Here is a 23,723-nt window from a genome sequence, read left to right as displayed (position 1 = left end):
GAGCACGAGATGAAATATAAACACAAATTAAGCACATGAAATTTCAGTGGTGCCTGCCTGGGTTTGAACCCGAAATCATCGGTTAAGATGCACGCGTTCTAACCACTGGGCCATATCGACCATCCACAATCTATAATAAAAAAAATAATGAAAAAAATAATGTAAAGATCTATTCTATATTTTATAATAGCGCAAATGTTTAAGCTTACGTTGTCGTTGTGATTTCGACTTCTCTTCATCAATAGCTTCAACCAGAATCTTCCTCAAGTGATCCAGCTCCTCGTCACTGCTCGTTATAGTCGGCTTGTCTATCTACTTACAAATAATTTAAATATTAATAAATTTAAAGCTCACAATAAATTCAAGTAGTAATACTAATGTCCTAGTAAAACCTCTCCTTTTGGTAGGAAGATTTGGAGGTGTTTTTATCGCAAGTGATTCAAATATTGGTCTAACACAGGATCCAAATTTCTACTTAAGTAATTACTTTACTTAAAATGATTTTATCGAATGTAAAGGAAATTATGTTTTGAAGTTTTGATCTGTTTTCACGCAGAAATGAATTACCCGATCCAGGATTTTTGCCGAAGGGTAAGTGATATATAATTTTACCTAGCGTATAAGGCTGCTGATTCCGAGGGTTTGGGTTCAACTTCCAACTTACTAAAAATGTCCGGACTTTGGAATTTGACAGGGTTTTTATATTTGTGTTTTGGAAAGCAAATCGTGTTATTGCCATATTCGTTTTAAAGAGCAAATGAATCTGTAGTTGTAGGTCCGTTAATGGTTCGCGTGGACTGATCAGTCACATGAGCGAAGATTTATGTAATCTCTGTAACACCCATCGTTGAGGAAATAAAATACTTTGCTATCTTCCGAAAATTGTAATGACATGGCGATTATTAATTGAGATTTTTGTATTTAAATTATTTGTTACATATAAGTCGAAACAATAAAATGCGTATTACACGATCGCTTGAATTTTTCGTAGTATTCTCACTGAAATTTATCTCTTTATTTTTTGCACTTCGGTATCTTTGATAAAATAACTAAATTATTTATTTATTTATCCAATCTTATATTGCTATGTAAACCTTACACTTTGTAACAAGACGATGATATTAACTATTAATCTTTAGCAATCCGTCGTAAATACACTTTTGGTTGAGATATGTCAATGCTCGATATGAAAGACAAGTGCACTCGATCAGAGTAACAAAAATTTGCTAGTATCGAAGAAAATTATTCTTAATTTTTATTGTAATTTTAGTTTATAGTAAGTGTGTGATCTCTTTCGCTCCTACACTGACTCTATTTTCTATAACAACTTAATACACCGCCAGTGTGCTACCATAGCATCATGCCTATACAGCGATACAAGCTATCGCCACCTGGTCATCGAATCAATGGTGTGTTTGTGTGGTAGACACACACATAGACACACACCCAGATAGACACACACATACACAAAGCCTGACCACACGTTTCGTATTACTCATTACTCATGTGGGTCTCACCTTATTATTTTCTGTAACTCCCATCCTCTCGTGCAGCCTCATCAGCACTCTCTTCCCCCTGTCCCCTAGCGACTGCAACTGTTTCAGCACTTCTTCGTAGACTTCCTTCGAATTCGTCTCTTCGTTAGTTCTCTGGAAAAATCAGATTCAAATTTATTCAAGTAGGCTTTTATATAGCTCTTTTGAATCGACATTTCATTTACCGATTGATGAAGATCTTTAGAAACTAATTGAATAAATAATTATAAAAATTATAAAAATAAATAATAAAAATAATTAAAAAAATAAAGTAATTATTCATATTAAAAAATATATATATATATAATGGAATATATATTTGATTGTATTGTGCAACTGTATTGTGCCCGGCTACGAGCTACTGTTTGGCAGACATCTTCATGAATTTAATTACATAATACAGTAATTATTATTATATCAATAAATTGACAAGTTATATTATTAATACCAGCTCGATACGCACTTAGAGTTGATTAAGATTAAAAAAATTAACAAAAATTTGTCAATGTTTTGAAATTATCAGATTTATTGTGGTTTATTGATAAATTGTTTAAAAATACAACTCGTTCAGATCAAACGCACTAGGTTTGTAGATAAGATTAGGAATAGAGCTTAGTAACGGATAAAATACAAATGAGCGCAATAATAGTCTACAACATAATTGATTTTCCACAGTAGAATATAAAAAGTTACATTAAAACTACAGTAGAACTTGAAATTATTACAAATTATATTTATATTAATAAGATTTAATTATTTTTCCAAGTTATTAATGAGAATTTGTAATAAGATAAAAGTATTATCTATTTAAAAACAAAGAGAATTTTTTTTTTTAGAATTAGTGATTAATTTTTGACAATTCCGTATTGAACGGAATTAATATTGCTTGATAACTCAATCTAATATTTTATTACGATTTCGATTCGACTACACACCATTAGAAGCAAAATTGCGCTGATGATATAGTTAATATAAATTAAAAAAAAATCAGTTACTTTTTACTCCGTGTAAGGATTTTGTGCAAGCTCGTCGAGATAGGTACCACCCACTCATCAGATATTCTACCGTCGAAAAGAAGTTCTCATTATTGCTGGGTTCCGGTTTGAAGGGTGAGTGAGCCAGTGTATATGCATGCGCTACATAATATGTTAGCCCAAGGTTGGTGGCGCATTGGCAATGTCAGAAATGGTTACTTTTAAAGAACCATCATCTATAGGCGGTGATGACCACTTACCATCAGGTGGCCCATTTGCTCGGCCGCCTACATATATCATAAAGAAAAGCTATCAAGCGGTATAGCCGCATAGTAACAATAATAATAAACAGTATGTCAAGTATTATTCTTAGGCTCAAATATATCCTAACTCAGATAATGTCACGTATGAATTACATGTAATCTTTTAAGCTGTGGAAATTACTCTAACGTTTTATATCTTCGATAACAACGATAAAATATGTTTAGCATGCATTTGATAAATTTTCCATTGTTCGGATGTATTATTTTATTTATCCACTGAATAATCTAAAGAGTTAATCTTAGATCGAATGAAATGTATTTATTTATATATTTTTTTCTTAAGAGGATTGTGAAGTAACGATACGCGGCGCGAGTAATATTAGGGTATTTTGAAATGCTGTGCTCTTTCATATAATTACCCCGACCCGTAATGTGCGATAGAGATAGATGCAAGTCTTAAAGGAAAATTTCCTTTTTTAAAATTTGGTTATATCGTTTTCACCCCTTTAAATCTTTACGAAATGAGACACTCTTTGTTTTGGTTTTTACGTTTTTGTTTTCTGGCAATTCAGTTTAGTTTAATTAAAAAAAGTAGATACGCTCGGGGAAGTTTTTAAGTCAAAAATAAATATTTAGATGCTCATAACTTACATCGTACAATATATTTGTTTTAATTTAAAATTTCATTACAAGTTTAATGTTTCATTATATCGAGAAAATATCCAAAAATTATGACTACTAGGCAAAAGGAAAAAATTTAATCGTTTTTTTTATTAAAATTTACAGCTTCACAATTATAACTAAATATTATATTAGGAAAAACTGTTTTAAAACTTAATAAACTGTATAAATACATTACTGCAATAATAACATATCATATCATAGAAACTACAGATAAGTTACAGAGTTATAAGGAATACCCATTTCTTAAAATGATCGTAGATTGCTAAAGAGCGAATCTCTTGTAGCGCAGAAGAAATTATCCGATTCAGTGAAATAAAACTAGTTTTTAACGGATTTAATCGCGTATATTAATTATTTTTAACATCCCGACGTTTCGAGCACTTTGCAGTGTTCGTGGTCACGGGCAGACGACTACTACTTACTTACTACTTACTTACTAGTCGAGCACTTATTGTTTTATAATTAATAGTGAAATTGAATCTGAATCGGATAATGTTGTCTTAGATTTTCGCGATTATTACGTTATTATTCGTGGTCACGGGCAGACGAACACTGCAAAGTGCTCGAAACGTCGGGATGTTAAAAATAATTAATATACGCGATTAAATCCGTTAAAAAACTAGTTTTATTTCAATGTGTAATAATCGCGAAAATCTAAGACAACATTATCCGATTCAGATTCAATTTCACTATTAATTATAAAACAATAAGTGCTAGACTAGTAAGCTCACTATTTAAAAGAATATCCACAATTGCAATTTTAAATCAAGTTACACTTGATATTATTGAATACTTAAATGAAGTAATGGCAAGAGTTGATTCATATCAAAATATTCTTTATTAAAGTACACGAGTATTTACAAGCAGTTATCATCATGATTTTAATAAAAATCCAGTTATCACCAGTTCGAAATATGGTCGAACTTATTGTCAATCTGCCATAATCATTTTTAAATAAATCTGACTAAACTATACACAATTTTTTAAACATCTGTATAATATATATGTATGTATGTATATATATTCTAAAGTTTATTTGAAAACTCGTATCTTATTAATCGTTGTATTATATCAACATAAAAAGTCTCTCTTCATAATATTTACATATGTATCAATTAGGTCAAAAATCTATTCACTCACGTTAAATTATTATCGGCGTGCTTTACATGTGCGAGTGAGGCTTTTGCTTAAAATATGTCTTAGTGTGCGCGAAACGACTAAGAGAAAATACATATTGTAGATAACTTTATTTTAATGCAGAGGGGCACGATCTGTGATTGAACGGAACCTCTAAAATCAAAATCGAAATATTCTTGATTCAAATAGGCTCATAAAAGTACTTTTGAATCGTCATGTTACAGTATTGAACTAAACGTAAAGCTACCACCGTTTCAGAAACTAGATTCTATCGAGATGAACCGGCAAGAAACTCCTCTAATTTACTGCTATACGGCGAACGATATCTAAACTAACATATTGACTTACCGTTCCTAGATCCGTTGTATTTCTTCTTGTATTAACATCACTTATCTTTCCTTCTTTATCGTTATCGAGTTTATTATTTTCGGATTGAGATCTGATAGCGCTGCTTACATTATCTTTATTATTTATATGATTATTATATGTTGTAGTATTCTCATTAGATAGTGTAATAGGTTTAATTGTGGGAATTTCTGTTGAATTTTTTGCAGCTGGCTCACTGCCGTTACCATCAATATCTGTGAACATTAATTTTATATCAAATTATTTATTTATGAATATTTATAATAGATCTACATTGTATGTACTTGATACTGAACGATGGAGCACAGGTAGGGGACAAGGAACACGACATCTTAGTTACTAAGGAGACATAAGAAATTGTTAGGATTGGTTAATATTTTTTACAGTGCCTGAGTCTATTGCTGGTTACCACTGACCAGGTGGCTCATTTTTCAGTGCATCTACTTGAAATGTAAAAAATATCTATGGTAATACTATTCCAAAAGGTCACTGAACAAATGCTTCGTGCGCCCCACCTGCCTTTTATTTTATAATTTTAGAAAGCATCCATAATCATATAGGATTACGATTGCGTTTATCAATCAACACGTATATGTTACAAATAATAATGTAAATCGATGTAAATGTACTATAAAATTGTAATAAAATTTAAATGCGTTGAAACCATTATTATTTATATATATAAATACGTGTATTACAAACGTATAATATATCTTTATAAGCCTATGATTGCGGGCTTAAGGACCGGCAAACACCGCTGAATTTTCATGTGCTTAATTTGTGTTTAGAATTTATCTCGTGCTTGGTGATGAAGGAAAAGATCGTGAGGAAACCTGAATGTGCAGTACTATTTAGTATTGTTGTATTCCGGTTTGAAGGATAAGCGAGCCAGTGTAATAACAGTCACAAGGGACATAACATCTTGGAATTGGTGGCGCATTCGTAATGTACAAAATAGTTAAAATTTCATACAGACGACAAAAAAAAATCATGATTCCTAATTTTGTTATCAGGAACGATATACGACATTATTTATGAAGGGTATACGCTGCACATTATTTATAAGGACTTATAAAATATTTTATGTAAATAATATAAAGTTGAACGTACCCGTAATATAAAATTTTATAGTTTTATGATAACTATTGCTTTAGTTATATAATATTTAATAAATAGATTATTGATGTGTTAGTAAAATTTTATTGTTAACGTTAATCCTGATTACACAGACTTAAATACAACGGTTTTTAAAATAGCTATTTAGTTGACAACTTGTCAAAGATTCTAGAGCCTTCATATCAATTCTGGTAACATTGCTTAAGAAACGATTCGTTTTACTTAACAATAGCATGCTACTCTGATCAAGGAGAAATAACGGATAGTGGGATAAATGTTTGGATAAAATAAATACTAGTTATTCAATAGAATTATTCTGTGGTACGTTATTATACGTCGATGTTTAGTTCTTGATCTCGCCCAGAATAGCTCAGTGAGCAAGGATTTATTAATGATAGAAAAAAATTGTACTTACCTTTAAATGATAGAAATCGCCTTTCGTCTCGGTCGACGTTGGTATCTCTATGTCGATGTAGAGCTGGCAGAGACATGAGGTGGGAGGGGGGTTGGTAGTATTTCAGAGATTCGGTTTTTGCAGCCTGACGTATTGCGTGTAACCTTTCGAGGATTTCACGTAGTTCCTGAAATAAAACATTATTAATGCCAGTTTTCCAAACAGTTTGTGCTCTGGCCGGGGAATTTTAAAGTGACTCAATATAAAAATAATTGTAAGATATCTCTGTCATATGAATAAAATATTTTCATTCAATATATAAATCATGACCGCATGATATGGTGGTCAAAATCTCAGCAGTAATTATCCGTTTAATCGCAATTGTGATGCTCTGGACGTAACCAAGTATTAATTCATCTAACAAATATTATTTAAGTATTACCTTAGGATCATGGTCCGTGACGTCAACAGAAGGCACGTTGCCCAATGACGTCACGTTCGCTTTCTGATTAGGATCGTGGAATTTGATTCCAGCCTTGTGCCTTTTCATTGTTCCTGTACAATAAACCCCTCTAAATACATGTAATCATTAATCATTCACGAAACAACAAATTTGTGTTCGTTTGTTCGACAGTTTTTTCGATGTAAAGGCGATCTGAACACTTCCTCTGAAGAAGTCTGCATTATTTAACTTAAGTGTAACATCTAAGCAATTTTAATAGACAGGTAAAGTTGGATGTTATTTTAAGTCCTATAAGAAAATAATGCACCAGACGTTGAAATGTATGGATGCGATAGTAAATTGATCGTTCACTGTATTCAGGACAAATATTGTTTTGTCTTTATGATCACGTGAAACACTATCTAATGTTGCGAGTACAACGATAAGAGCTATAGAGAATAAACAGACCAGCTTAATGATTCACTCGTGGAGTAAATAATTATAATTCAATTGTTTTATCGCACTTTGTGTATTTAGTCAATAAAGTAAATGTTGATTTTCAAATATACATTATTTACTTTTCTAAAGATGACGGGAACACCATCAAGCATGGCTATCATTACAATTAATCTAATACTATGTGGTAAAGGAAAACAGCAATATTTACATGTGTTGGTTTAATTTCTACCACGAGGTTAAAGGTTTTAGGAATTAGGTATGTAGTTTTTCGAAACGAGAGTAGGTCTTTTCTCAGAAGTTGGAAATATAGTGGTAAAAAAGTCAAATAACTGACTTGACTTAACTTTTGATTTTGGACTTAAAGTATTGCTAAAATTACATAATGCTATGTATTAATTCGATCGAATGCACATTTTGGACAGAGTGAGACAGTCAGTGAAACGGTCATCTAAATTGAAAATTGTATCAAAAAGTTTATATTGCAGCTGTAATGTTACGGGAATAATACATTAGTCAAAATACTTCCCAGCAACAGTAAGTCTGTTTATTCTGCCTCGCACAACCACTCTGTGGAACCAGTTGTCGCCGGCGGTTTTCCCGAACCGTTACGACTTGGGAACCTTCAAGAAAAGAACGTACTCCTTCCTTAAAGGCCGGCAACGCATCTGCAAGCCCCCCGGTGTTGCAGATGTCCATGGGCGGTGGTAGTCACTTTCCATCAGGTGAGCCTCCTGCTCGTTGGCCAAATATTACAAAAAAAAAGTCAAAATATGTCCAAACTTACCAGGATCATTTGCTTTTCCATCTTCTTTATTGAGTTGGTGTATCTTCTCCAGTAGCGAGGAGTTGGACAGTAGCCCAAGTTTGTGAGCTTCTATTAGCTCATCTAATTCTTCTGATGAATCGTCACCAATGTAAGCGCATTCCTGGAGGTGTTTATAACCTTTGATCATGATAAGAGATGCTCCAGGCCACCTGAATGGATCGGTATTTCTAAGTTTATTTTATTTGTATAATGATAGACACTTTATGCTTTGTATTGAGATCAACTAAATTTTACGGTAAAATATATAATCTGATGGGGATCTGCCTCTAAGCAAGTTCTGTGCAAGTATGCTTGTCTAGTTATTAAAAATGCCTTGTAAATATATAAATACTGTTCAATTAAAAAATATTATAACTATATGGTTAATTATTCTGCAGACATTGCAATAGAGGTATAAAAATATCTTAAAAATTTTATTGTAGACGGTCGTAGACTTGTATTTAACTAACATAACTTTGTATTTTAAATGTTGAAAAAGAGTTTACTGTGTTTCTTGCCGGTGCTACTCGGTAAAATCTGCATTCCGAACCGGTGGTAGCTTCACTTCATAGTCATGTAATAAACTATACATGAAGATTCAAAAGTGCTTGTAAAAGTCTTCTTGAATAAAGTATATTTTGATTTTGACATTTTTGGGCCACTTAACTTTTATATAAACAGCTAATTTAAATGTAAAATATAAAATTACAAACCTGACGCAAGAAGATACAGTCACTGTTGATCCCTGGAGAAGATAAAATCCCCAGTATTCCTTCATATCATCCTCTAGTTCCAATTCCCTTGTCATGGAAACCGGGACTAACTCTTCGGTGAGCTCTGGAGGGCCTGGGACTACGAAAGCATTGAAGGTCGCATTTGACCTTACGACTTGTCTCTGTTGAAAGATATACTTATATAAATTAACGAACTAATTGTGAGCTTCGGACTACGAGTAAGCGTATACCTTTTTTCAGCAAGAGAATTAATCCTGTAAATTAAAATCTCTACAGTATCTCTACACTATACTGTGAATTGATTTATTGTCTGAAGATGGCTTTATTGTATGAAGATGTTTAAGCCTTATTTATGATGTTGGCATTTTTTTAAGTACAAGTCTCAGTCTCCGTAGTAAGAGCCATGTCTCATTGTAAGGAATTGCTAATATCTCCAATTCAGTTTAATGCTTTTTCTGGGAGGGGACGACCAACGACGACCCGTAAACTATTGTGCTATAGACGCTTGAAAAGCATGGATTTAGATTTGATAATTTTGTATTTCAATTGCGTACAAGAATAACAATCGATGTACCGCATATAACACATACTCGACAGTACAAACAAACAAAGGTTAGTGTTACTTTCCAGACTTGAAACTATGACTAAGAACCATTTGAGTACATATTGTGACAGCCGTAATAAAATTTAAATTACGTATATATACAATACTTATAATGTCAAGATTTTAAAACGCGAGAGTCCTTTGACGAGGAACAACGTTTACTTAAATTTATTTCATCAAATACAACAGTATACATCATTATTTACTCGTGTGACAATAAATAAAACGACCGATAATGTCTTTATCTAATACGTGATAAAACAGACTTGAATATAGAACAACTCTTGTAATTGTGATCGTTGTATGCGTGTAGTAAGAACAAATATTATTATTTATATGGAAGATTTTAATATATATTTCTCGTTATATATAAGGCTGATCAGTTTGAATGTTCTAGCTAATATATAAGAATTGTTTGGGATCTAACATCATAGTTCTTGACGTTGATGGCGCATTGACGACATAAGATATAGTTTATATTGATTACTTACAATGTTTATGGTGGTAATCACTTACCATCAGCCACTTACCATGACCCATTTGCCAGGCTGTCTACTATTATTTATAGAATAAAAAATAGAAAAAAACGAGAAGTGAAGTGTGAGATCGAATGACGTATTAAATAACAGAAAAGACACAATTAAATTAATTAATGTCTGTTAAGATTAATATAATGTATGATAATAATAATTAAGGATTAATTTAAGTAATTTTTTTTTAATTATGAAAATAACACACCTACACATGTGAACCTTGCGTCATGTGCGTTTGATTATGAAACGTTACATATAGAAACTTTGCATTTAAATTAGACCTTGACATTTTACTGTCATGGCGTGTTTTATAAAACTTCACTTCGAATGAATAAATATATATATATACGATGATGTTATTCTGCAATATCGCAAATAATTCAGTATGTTCATTAGATGCGGTCAATTAGCGTATATAATGAGCTGATGAAAATCAATCGTTCAAATTCTTTGAATAAAATTTAAATAATTTCTATTGTTAATTATATTTTATTATAGTTTATAATTATTATGAGGCATTGAATTTCTTATTTTAAACGTGGTACGAAATCGTTTCAATTGAAGCATTCTGTAAATAAAACCGGCTAAGAACAAGCCTCTTTTTTATTTATTATATCGTTAGGCGGACGAGCAAGTTGGCCACCAGGACCATAGACAATGGCGTTGTAAGAAATATTAACGATTCCGTACATCACCAATGCGCCACAAACTTGGGAACCAAGACGTTACGTCCCTTGTGCCTGTAGTTAAACTGGCTCACTCACCCTTCAAACCGGAATACAACAATACTGAGTACTGCTGTTTGGCGGTAGAATATCTGATGAGTGGGTGCTACCTACCCAGACGGACACAAAGCCCTACCACCAAGTAATACTAGATAAATTAGACAGATATATTAGAGTGCATGAGTATGCAAACACTGGTGCTTTCTCTATTATTTCACTCTTATAATCTGATGGGACGGTAGATCCCATGACCGATAGAGTTCAGTGCAAAACCATTCGCTTTACGCGCTTTTTAAAGCTTGGGAGTATAAACTCTGTTACTGATAACTTGTAAATCAACAGAAAACCTAAGACTAAGAATGAACCTAAGATTTGAACTTAAGACTTTTGCGGTCTTATCAGCTGATCAATAGACAAATAAAAAAAGGCGGCGGGAAAAAACCCATCATAACTGTTCACATTCCTTGTCACCAATGCACGACCAAACTCAGGAGCTAACATGTTATTGAACCTTATAGGGTTAATCACCTTCCATCAAGTAAACCAAGAAGTTATTATGGTTATAAAGATACAGCTACAATAATCGCAAATACAATAAACCCAATTACTTTTTAGATGTCTGACTCTGAGTTCAGATAACTTAAAAAAACGGGTATTGTTCTAGAAAGTGAACAAGTATAATAACTACGTACAGACCTACCTGACACCAAGTTGGAGATATTTTGCTGTCAATCAAGCGCATGTCAGTCATGCTCATTGGGTACATTTGACCGGAAAAGACACGATACCTGCAAAAAAGTCATTATAAATTTCTAAAATTTTCAACCATCTTTAATTGAACTTGCAATGTTTGTTTAAGTCAAATAATGCAAGACGAATTAGTACCATTTCCATTCGACACCCAGGATTGGCTCCAGGCGAAGAAACTCCTCAACAGTGAACAGTATAGACATAACATTTTGTATACTATACAAAATACCTCAACTCCGCCTATAAACATTGGCGGTGTAAAAAATGGTAACAATTCTTACATCGTCCTTGGGCCAACAATATTGGGAACTAAGATGTTATATCCTAGTCACTCAACCTTCAAATCGGAACACAAGACTAGATAGTACTGCTAGGCGGTAGAATATCTGATGAGTGGGTGGTATAAACCCAGACGGGCGGGGCAAAAAGCTCTACCACCAAGTAAATATGTATTCCTTTATTGGCTTTGTTTACAAGCTAATTAATATTTTATTTAATAAGTTATTTATTTATATATATATATATATATATAAATTAGTTAATAAATACCAATTCAGATATTTATCCCACTTTTATTCATTATTTACTTTTCTTCATTCATTCTCTATGGGTGATATATAATCAGGTCGGCGTTATCAAATATATTCTCAAGCCTTCTAAATACCATAGATTGTATTAATTGATCGGTAAAGTATTTAAGCAGCACATTCCTTAAGATAACAGAAGTTATTCCGTCATGCATATTAAGAAGATTTAAAGTACATAATTAATCTAATACGATTATAATTTATATAAATTTTAACTATTATGACTTTATTGTTTGTTTAAACTTCATTGTATTTAACTAACATGATTGTATTTTTAAATATTGAAGATTAACTACTTAGTTTCTAGCCGGTTCTTCTTGGTAGAATCTACATTCCGAACCGGTGGTAGCTTTACTTAATAAAGTTTGTTAAATGACGATTCAAAAATGCTTGTAAAAGCCTACTTGAATAAAAGTATATTTTGATTCTGATTTTAAAATCCCTGATACCCTAATAATCACTTAAAGCTCTTTAATTCCATTTATATCATAATTACTCAAGTATTAGGATGACAGTTCTAGTATCATAATAATATCAAATTTATGTTTTTTTTGTTAATTCAGTCTAAAGAAACTATTGAATATAGGTTCATCATCATCATCATGTCAGCCGTAAGACGTCCACTGCTGAACATAGGCCTCTCCCAATGACTTCCACCTTGCCCGGTGAGTAGCGGCCTGCATCCAGCGATACCCCGCGGATTTGACCAGATCGTCCGTCCATCTCGCGGTGGGACGCCCTACGCTGCACTTGCCGGTACGTGGTCTCCACTCGAGAACTTTTTTGCTCCATCGGCCATCAGTCCTTCGAGCAATGTGCCCTGCCCATTGCCACTTCAGCTTGCTGACTCGCTTCGCTACGTCGGTTACCTTTGTTCGTCTACGGATCTTCTCGTTTCTGATTCGATCACGTAGAGAAACGCCGAGTATAGCCGGCTCCATAGCTGGCTGATTGACTCTGAGCCTTCTTAAAAGGCCCACAGTTAGTTTTCAGCGGTCAAATCGCTTGTTGCTTTTGCACCTTATATTTCTTCGCCTTTGGGGTAAAATTGATTCGTATGTCATATTATATGACGGCAAACGCTAGGACGGTCTGTTTACTCGTCATTCCATTCCATCTCCCCCCTTCTCTACTTTCTTATAAATTCATGGCGCGCTTACTATTAATTATATTATTTGATTTTTTGCAATTATATATTGTTTTACAATTCAAGGTCAAATTTTTGTAATCGGTAGAGTATTTTATACTAGCCGGTGCTCTCGGTCGAGTCGATACGAACCGGCTTTACACTTAATTCAAAACTGTGTGATGACGATTTAAAAACCAATTGAATAAAGAATATATAATTAGTCAAATGTTATTTTTTTAATTTCATTTTCGTTAACCAATCAACATGCCCCAGGCGCTCCAATATGTTTAGCTCTGCTATATATTCTTAATGGAATAAAAATAAATTAATATGTTAACGAACCTCTTTGTTTCTATATATTTTATTTGATATATATCTATCGGTTTGTTGTAGTTATACACTAAAACTGTATATGTGTATCAATTGTTATGTTTTACATCGAGTGGTCGCCACGTGTGAGCAAATTTTTTTCATTAAATACAATTGCATTGTTGTGGAATCGTTTAGTTAATTCGAAGATTATGTGAACGGGAGGTTCAATCTAAGTTTGAGATTTTGTCATTTGTGAGATCGTTAACGGTCTAGATTAAGCTGGCTTACGCCGAAATCAAATCCAGTAACATATTGCTCACAAAATAGCGACTGTTCTGAGGAAATGTTCAACATTTTTACATCTTCCTATAGTAGATAATTAAAATTAATTTTCCCATATTTCGCTTACTACATTTAAACTAAGGGATGTATTTTATTATGACATAAAATATTATAAAAATATATAGAGTATCTATACTAATATTATAAATGCGAAAGTAACTCTGTCTGTATATCTGTTTGGTGCTCCGTCACGACCAAAAGACTGAACTGAATTTTATAAAATTTGGTATAGGTACAGCAAGTTTGCAACAAAAACTAGGATATCGGTTTTTTATGCTGAAAACTGACGGCTAAAACAAGCGAAGCCGCGGGCAGATGGGTAATTCCTTGAACAAACATTGTTAGTATTATTAAAAAGATATGTATGTCAATGAACTTACCTCATGTACAGTGGTACAAATATGAAGACACAGGGCAGCACTATCATCAAGATCAGTAAGCGACATAACCTGATCGGTCCTTTGTAACATGATCGTGAGGCTATTTGACTGAACTGCCGAGTGGGACGTGGTCGGGGAAGTCCAGCTACAAAAAAAATACTGCTTACTAATATTGCTTTCAAAAATCTGTCTATAAAAGAGCAGCTCAAGTGAAGCCGAATTACTTTGACAGATATTTTATAAAAAAAAAAACGAGATGTCAAGTGATAGCCTGTTGGAACGAAGTTGCTTTCGCCGTATAAATCGCAATTTACATATTTTAAAATAATAGAAAGAGAGAATGAGAGCTTTCCCTCTCGCCTGGATGCATACCCTTATGTCACGACTTATGGCAGTTTTTACTGGCCGCGAAAAACAACTCCGTTCCAATAACTTACTTGGCCCCATAGAAAAATAAGATTTCCTCTTAACTGGACGAAAAATAGGATACTACTACTACTAATAATGATTTTATCTCTTAATTATGCAAAACAAACATCATACGTTATAATAATATATCTATACACCTACACAAGTTTCCATGGATATTTAATAGTAGTATGCGAAAAGGAAATATAGAGTAATTAATTTTAAATTACTTTATAGTTATAAAAATTATATTATTATTTATAGGAGCCGAGATGGCCCAGTGGTGTTGAACGCTAGCATCTTATCCGATGATTGCTGGTTCAACCCGGACCAGCACCACTATATTTTCATGTACTTAATTTGTCTTTATAGTTCATCTCACGCTTGGCAGTGAATGTAAAAATCACGAGGAAATCCGAATGTGTCTAAATTCAATGAAATTCTGCCACATATATCCACCATAATCGTATATCAGGTTTGGTGCAATAAGCTCCCAGCTTACTCCTCAATGGTAGAGGAGACCTTGGTCCAGCAGTGGGATACTCATAGTCTGTAACTTATCTATTATAATATATTTATACATGAAAACATATTCTTCTAAATACTTACATTCCAATGGCACTAGTTCCTGTGGGTCCATATTGTATATCCACTTGTCATAATTTATTCACTACAAATACACTCGCTGTCCTCATCTATTCGATATAACATTAATGTGTCGTAACGCGCGTTACCTGTTTGAACAATAAATAAAACATTTGTTATCTGTACAAATACATAATATTTAACGTCTGTCTGTGATAACAGAATAATTCTGATTTGTTATGACTTTAAGTTAAAAAATTATAATAATTGTTTTTCTGTTTTTTTTTTTTTAATGAAATGGTTAGAGGAACTGGAAAATGGGCCACATTATATTAGACATTATATTAGACATTATTTTATAATCATTCCTTAAATCTCCAATGCGAACCAACTCTGACATTGAACCACTGAACTGAACTGAACCACACTGAACCATACTGAACCACTCACTCTTCAAACCGGAACACAACCATTCGGAAAATAACAATACGGAACACAATAAACAAAGGCTTGCTTGGCGGTAGAATACTTTATGCGTGGATGGTATCTACCCAGACGGGTTTTTATTCAGGTTAAATTCATCAATATCTCTATAACCCATGTAATCTTCTAAGTTGATAAAATTAGCTAGACTTCAAATAATTGTTATGATTCCAAGTTAACTTTTAGTTTTTATATCGTTAAAATCACTCGAGTCTATTATAAGTTATACCAACTTTACGTTTAAAAGTTTATTAACCCAATAAAATAAAAAAAACCTGCAATTAAAACAATAACTGACAATGTTATAATAATTGTTTAGTTTAAGTTTATATAATATATGAATATAAGGCATGTAAAACTGCTTGTCATAGCTAGCTTTAAATACAAACGTTAAATTATTCAACGGATTCTAAGCTAATAAAATAATTATATTTAGAAATCAACGTGTATCTTTAATAATAATATATTTATCTCAGTTGTATTTACATCCGAATGTAATAGAATTAACTACTGGATTTACCTATAAATTATGTTTAAGGTAAGGGGGTGACTAGATAAGAACTACTGTCTCATTCTTTCAAATGTAAAATCAATGATGAGAAAGAGAGAATTTTGATTAATAAACTCGCGCTATGTAACGTTTATAACTTCGATATAAGACTACAGTTGACCCTTAAAATAAGAGTATGTTTTTACTTTCATTAGTTGGAGAGTTTATATGTCCAGCGTGCACAACCCAGGCTCGTTCCAAGATGGGGTTATAGGTGCAATGACGCCTCAAAGTCATATAAGTCAAATTGAAAATGTTCTAATTTAAGTAAACTAAAAAAACGAGATGGCCCAGTGGTTAAAACGCGTGCATCTTAACCGATGATTTCGGGTTCAAACCCAGGCAGGCACCACTGATTTTTCATGTGCTTAATTTGTGTTTATAATTCATCTCGTGCTCGGCGGTGAAGGAAAACATCGAGAGGAAACCTGCATGTGTCTAATTTCAACGAAATTCTGCCACACGTGTATTCCACCAACCCGCATTGGAGCAGCTTGGTGGAATATGCTCCAAAAACCTTCTCCTCAAAGGGAGAAGAGGCTTTAGCCCAGCAGTGGGAAATTTACAGGCTGCTAATGTAATGTAAGAAAACTCAATAAATCAATAAGGAATTTATTTAAAATCGATATCAAATTTTGTCTGTTTGCTAAGCCCAAACAAAAAACTTGGTGGAGCTAATGTTATCGATAGATAACCGCAGATGTCTCAAATGTAATCAACCGGCCAATAAGATTAGACCGACTTCCACTTGACCTCCCACCTTAAATTTAAGAAATATTGTTCCTGGCTCATCTCAGAAACTACCAGTAAAACTGCAAAGTGAACCTACTTATTTAATATTATTATAAACTAAAACCTTGTCTCTAAATCGCGCTGCATCTTTTGATATAAGTTTTATGTATATTGATTTATTTATTTTTTTAGTTAGTCATGATATAAAACGTCTTATTTATTAGTATAGATAAGTGTAATTTTTTTGTATATCGTCTTGAGATCTGCGTAATAATCTAGCCACTAGAGTATTGAGGCAGCTGTTTTACTAATTATACTAGCTGAAACCGAAATATATAAAATACATACTTTCTTCCCCGTTTCCTCCTTAGGGGTGGAGTTTCATAAAATCGTTCTTAGCGCATGTCATGTTCAAGTTTGTAGGTGTTACAGTTTCTGAGATTTCGTGATTAATGAGTAATTAGTATTTTGCTTTTAAATAAATATTCTATACTGCCAAATCTTTAAGTATAAAATCATAAGTGTATCGACATATTATTCGAAGTGACAATGGCATTTTGTAGATCTTTGATATAGCCACATAAAGGCGGGGTTTCTATTGGCGCGGCGTTTTCGATTTGGTGTCATTGCTTGTCATACATTCATTATAACCGCCAAAAAGCAATATTTCGTATTTTTTGTTCTAGTTTGAAGGGTGAGTGAGCTAGCGTAACTGCAGACATCTTAGATTCCAGGGTTGGGGGCGGGGTCATTGGCTATATGAGAAATGGTTAATATTTTTTACAACATCGATGTCTTTGGGCAGTGGTGAACACTTACAATCAAGTGGCCCATTGGCCCGTCTGTCGAGTTTTTACCGTACCGTTCTAGCCTAGAAGTGTAAGCTCACTGCACTCTAATGGCAATACATACAATGAATAGACAGAGTACATCGCTCCTAAGTCCCACTTAATAGTAATTAGGTTATCAGTACTCGAGACATCGTCTGCAATGAATCTAACGTCATTTTATTTGGGTTCCATAGTAAAATAATATACAAAGGTAAGCTAGGTCTTCTTTGAAGAAATATCAAACACATTTTAATTCCTCATATCACCAATGCACCACCAAGCTTGGGAGCAAGGTTATATGTCCTTGGTGCCCGTGGTTACTCCAGCTTACGCACCAGATGGGCTAGCACAAGGCTACCACCAAAGGTAATATAATATTTTAAAGTATTTTTTTATTAATAATAGATTCAATTAGATTAAAATAGGTATGGTTGCTTTTAACTTTACAATGTAACAGACGAGTTGTAGATATTAAAATGGTATTATTACTGTATAGTATTAAATACTCACAGAACTATAAATGTATTATTTATTTTAATAAAAATTTATACCACATACAATACTTTAATTGGCGTATGCGAAGTTACAAGCTAATTTACATAAAAAGACACATTCATAGCTGTATGTTTGTAAGATCAGTATGTTACGTAACTATTAACACGACATGTACGTATTTAATATATACATATACCTATTTATTATATTTACGTGGTACCCACTTCCTCATCCCGACTTAGCACGGTTAACCGGCTTAATATTTAATAAATTTTGTAATAAACGCTTATTTTTTAGGCTTTCATCGTAATATAATATACTAAAATTGTATAAAACGTGTAAAATTTACTTAGCGTTAACAAAAATTAATAGAATAAAATAAATAGACAATTTAAAAAAAAATTGAAACTAAATAATAATTTCTTAACTATATAAACAATTTACGGTCATACGAGTAGTCATAGCTTTCGAAAGAATAAATGAACAAACGGACAAAAACAAAACACGACTTTGTTTACTATTTAGTAATAAATACAGCGACACGTGCAAAGTTCTCTCGTGGACTGAATCATTAATATATATTATCATATTATAGCAAAATATTTACTATGTGTGTAAACAAATTGTAGTTGTGTGAGTTTGTATTATAATTAGATATTTTACGTGTTTTGGTATTGCGTATTGGTACCGGAAGCTTATATAATTGAGAGCTCTATAATCTGTAAGAACAAATTATAAATAACAATAAAACACGGGCGTTAGATGTCAGAAAAAGACTTTTCTCTGTTTTCTTAACTAACTAGTTTCAAAATTACAGAACCATTTTACAGATAGCCCCGATAAGAGAGATGAGCAGGTCGAAATATTTCGTTGTTCATTTATAGAGTGAAAATAATCATTTAAAATGCAACATTACGAAACGGTTCAATAGAATCCTGTAATGCATTTGAACTTTTTTTTTCTCTAAAATATAATTCCGCAAATATTTGATTTAAATTTAAACTTAACCAATTAATGAAATTAAATCTTATGATGAATGAAATAAGACCTATTATTAAATGCAGAGATGTGTAGTTAATAAAAAAAAATATATATATATGTATTATATAATTATTTGAGAAATAGACTACCGAGTTTGTTATGCTATTCGGTATAACTATCATCCGAAGCCTGCGATAGCTTTACATTAACTCTTATCTACCAAAATGACTTTTCTAAATTTATTGAAAAAGTCCTTTGAATAATACACATATTGCCTTTGATTTCATTGGAGCAGCTCGGCGGAACAAGCTGTAATCTGTCTGTGTAAAAAATCTGTGTAAAAGGAGAAGAGGTCTAGCAGTGGGACATCACTGGCTGTTACTTTACTTTTTGATTTAACAAACAAGCTCTACGCTTAACCGGAGAAGAAAAATTAAGTCATTGTTTTAATATTAATGAATGAAAATGATTTGAAATTTCATGTATGGGCACTTTATTTATTTTTATTAGAATAACCAAGAAAATACAATTTACAAGTAATTTTGATTCCACTAAGCCAGCTCGGCCATTTGTCGTATATAATTTAAAGGCCCGTTCAGTTTGACAGGAAAATACTGTGAGGAACTTTATGACATAGATTTGTTGCGATATAAGTCTCGAAAACAACACGTTTGAACGGAATAACTAATACAGAGATCAGAGATCGATCTTGGGATGGAATGTACAAGGTACACCTTCGAAACTAAGTTTAACGAATGTGACGTAGTGTTAGAGATCACTCAAAGCAGTTTGTTTAAACAAAGCGAAATCATTTGTAAAACTGTGCATACACCTGTGTTGACGATGGCAACGAAGAAACTGAACATATACTTTATTGTACCATCAGACCACGTGATTCACGTGTGTGCATTTGAGTATCGTAAAGGGATAAGCTTTAAAAATAACTCTAAATATGTATAATGGGCTATGTGTTAGCTCATCTGGGTAGGGTAGGTTAGGTTAGCGATACATAGTATTGTTTTGTTCCAGATTGAGGGGTGAGTGAGCTAGTGTAACAGGCACAAGGGGTATAACATCCTAGTTCTCAAAGTTGATGCAGCATTGGCGATGAAAGGTATGGTTAAAAAGTCTTAAGGCACCAATGTCTGTGATAAACAACCATCAGGTAGCCCATTTGCTCGTCCGCCAAAAAATTATATAAAAAACCTTCTCTTTAAATGTAGAGGAGATTTAAAGTCAGTTAGACATTTACAGCGACTTTTTTACTTTTCTGTGGCTCACGTGTGGACGTAACTTAACTATTAATTCAATGTGATCAATAGGGTATTCTATTATGTTAAAAAAAAGTACTTCAAAATGTTGATTTTCCGAATAAAAAGCAAATAAAAACATATTTCGGCAAATTAAACACGTTTTCTTGCCCTAAAAATAAATTATATTTGAAACCTTTTTTATTTCCGCAAAAACTCTGTCAGTCATTTTGGTGACGTCACGTTAACAGCTACAAATATTTGGTATTTTTTGGGAAAATAATGAATTACAATCGCTATCGTTGGTGTGTAATGTACAAATACCAGCATTAAAACTCCAGAAAAGTTGCTTATCAAAGTGCCAGATGACATCGAAATGACACTTTTTGCCTATCTGACGTCACACCATGGCGGCTCGTGTTTCGGGTCACGTGACTATAAATTACGACTTTTCATTTCAATATAATAAAACAATAATGCGCTTTTGTGTCTCTAAATCAAAACATTTAAATATATTTCTACATATTTTAACTTATATCAAATTTCATAATTTATCTTTCACTAATGAAAAAAACCTATTACGCTGTTACATGTGTGTGTACGATCCTTAACGTAGATAACCTAAATTCATAAGCCACATTATAAGTGTTTAATGTGAAATCAGTAGTTGTAAATTATATGAAGTAATTTTAAAAATGGCATATGACTGGTGTCCCAGGTGTGAATGAAACCCGTGTGAGCACCACTGAATACTCACGTGCTCAGTTAAGTTTATAATTCACCTCATACTAAACGGCGAAGGAAATCATTATAAGAAACCGCTGATGTATCCATCATTGGACTGACATGATGGAATTAGCATCTATCTACCACCAACAGATAGGAGAACATAGTTTTTTTTTTATGGGTCTGGTTGGCGGACGAGCATATGGGCCACCTGATGGTAAGTGGTCACCACCGCCCATACACAAAGGCTCTGTAAAAAATGTTAACCATTCCTTACATCACCTATGCGCCACCAACCTTGGGAACTAAGATGTTATGTCCCTTGTGCCTGTGCTTACACTGGCTCACTCACCCTTCCAACCGGAACACAACAATACAGAGTACTGTTATTTGGCGGTAGAATATCTGATGAGTGGGTGGTACCTACCCAGACGGGCTTGCACAAAGCCCTACCAACAAGTAAAAAGTTTCATGTTTAAAGTTGAATTACTCGGTATTCGGCATCGACAGAGTCATTCAAATGATCTTATATTTATATTAACAGTCGAACAGATAACGTTAACGAGACCGAATTGATATATTAATCTATTTATGTCATTCAATGACTATTAGAGCAAAAATGTAAGTCATAAAATCCTTAATCGTCTATCCATTTAGCTAATGGCACGAACTATATTAATGAATACAAAGTACGAAAACATTGTTATTGAACGCACATATGTTATATATATATATATTTATTTATTTATTTTTACTTTAATAGGGAAACAAACAGTACAAGTCATTCTTAAAGCTAAAGCATAAAAATTAGCACATATACCAGTAAAGTTTCCACTTATAACTAAAAACATAATAAGAGCAGAACAAAATTAATTATAATGTCTAATATAATAATAATAAGAAAAAACAAACCTATGAAATAAGGGCAAATTTGAAAAAAAAACAAATAAAAGATCTAGGCTTTTTGGTTCTAGCACAATACTGGAAAATTTTGTGTTATATTCATTACAGACTCTATATATAAAAGAATTTCGTGCATAATTTGACTTTAATAAGGGCAAACTAAACAAAGTCTTATAATACTGTAAAAGCTCGAACTACGGTAAATCTTAAGATTTTCCAGTAAAACCTAAGATTTACCGATTATGAATGGTAAATGTGCATAAAACTTTGGGATTGACTTGGTAAATCTTAGGATTTACATGTTAGGTTAGGTTGGAATGGTCAAAGTCTGAAAAAGTCATCCCTCGTTCTTGGATTTGCAGTCTTATAAACGAATTACTAAAATACAAAATAATATGTGTATCTACAGTTGAAAAGCGTGGTGGAATAAACTCTGTGTCCAGCAGTGGATATTTAGGAGGTTTCACTATATCTAACATAATGTTACAATTTAAAAATTCAGCGAAAAATTAGTTAAGTCTAGTAATCGTTTTACTCCGGAAACAAATCTATTGTCCAACATATAACTATGGAAGCAAGCCAAAATAATTTTGACCGATATTTATTTAGTGTATTGACCGATAAAGAATCCGAGTTCCTTTTGTTTGAGGTAAAATTACTTTTAGTATCTTTCCGTCGATTTCGCTATTTTTTTATACAATTTGAATCGAGTGTATTGTGTCCTTGGGCTTAAATTATATATAAAAAAAATGTACTAAATATAAATAATTTAGATACTTGTATTAAATTATTAAGTCTGTTTTCATTATAGAAACAGCTGTTGTGTGTGTTTGTTTGAATATATACGTATTATAAATAATAGAAAAAATTTAATTATTTTATAAATTTATATTAAAATAATATTATTATGATTATCAGATATGGCACCACCGAAACAGGTTTTAAAATTTAAATATTATATAAAAAAAATGACGTCGCTATCGGAATAATAATCAACTCAATAATAAAAGTCAAGGAAACTCACTCTTAACGTTTTTTTAACCAAATAAATTCGAGTTTATCGACCCACTATTCACTAAAGTAAACAATGAAAACACATTCAATTGAAATAAAAACCACAAAAATATATCTATTGATTGTTTTTTTTTTATGTTATGTTTGATGTTATACGGCACAGACTTTAAATATTTCGTCTTAAAAAAATAAATAACACAAAATCACGACACGTGTTACTTCTAACGCAGCGTTATCGCGACTGGCCTCATCATTTTAAAGCATTTATATTTATCGCTTATATATTAATAGCCGTACGAATTTTAATTGTGCGTATCTAAAACGACGGATTGTTGAAACTTTTGTTGTGCACGCGCAGTTTTGCGTTTTGCGATTTCATATGGCATGCGTGACATTGTTTTAATTTGTGCGTTTTCATTGTTGAATTTTTATTACTACTGAATAAATGGTTGGAACAAAGATGTTGTATATTATGTATTAAAAACGGTCAAAAAA

At 32.6% G+C, this 23,723-nt stretch overlaps 1 protein-coding gene across 2 annotated transcripts in view; it reads right to left on the bottom strand.

Moving 5' to 3' along the window:
• Nucleotides 1–23,317, bottom strand: part of LOC125072839 — a 28,810-nt gene extending 5,493 nt beyond the window's left edge. The window contains exons 1-11 of one of the 2 annotated variants that reach the window (XM_047683557.1): nt 23,239–23,317; nt 15,289–15,413; nt 14,272–14,416; nt 11,472–11,559; nt 8,889–9,070; nt 8,155–8,345; nt 6,912–7,024; nt 6,491–6,656; nt 4,942–5,174; nt 1,518–1,649; nt 210–312 (exon numbers count right to left, since the gene is read on the bottom strand). In XM_047683557.1, the coding sequence (XP_047539513.1) occupies nt 210–312; nt 1,518–1,649; nt 4,942–5,174; nt 6,491–6,656; nt 6,912–7,024; nt 8,155–8,345; nt 8,889–9,070; nt 11,472–11,559; nt 14,272–14,416; nt 15,289–15,319 (1,384 nt within the window). In that variant the 5' untranslated portion in view covers nt 15,320–15,413; nt 23,239–23,317. Of the gene's footprint in view, nt 1–209; nt 313–1,517; nt 1,650–4,941; nt 5,175–6,490; nt 6,657–6,911; nt 7,025–8,154; nt 8,346–8,888; nt 9,071–11,467; nt 11,560–14,271; nt 14,417–15,288; nt 15,414–23,238 lie in introns of those variants that run through there. The other variant, XM_047683559.1, reaches the window with a different exon arrangement.
• Between the last annotated feature and the right edge of the window lie 406 nt (nt 23,318–23,723).

This window comes from Vanessa atalanta, chromosome 22 (assembly GCF_905147765.1).
Source record: "Vanessa atalanta chromosome 22, ilVanAtal1.2, whole genome shotgun sequence".
NCBI classification, from domain to species: domain Eukaryota; kingdom Metazoa; phylum Arthropoda; class Insecta; order Lepidoptera; family Nymphalidae; genus Vanessa; species Vanessa atalanta.
Note: the sequence above shows the minus strand (reverse complement) of the source record. Positions and strands in the feature narration are given on the sequence as shown.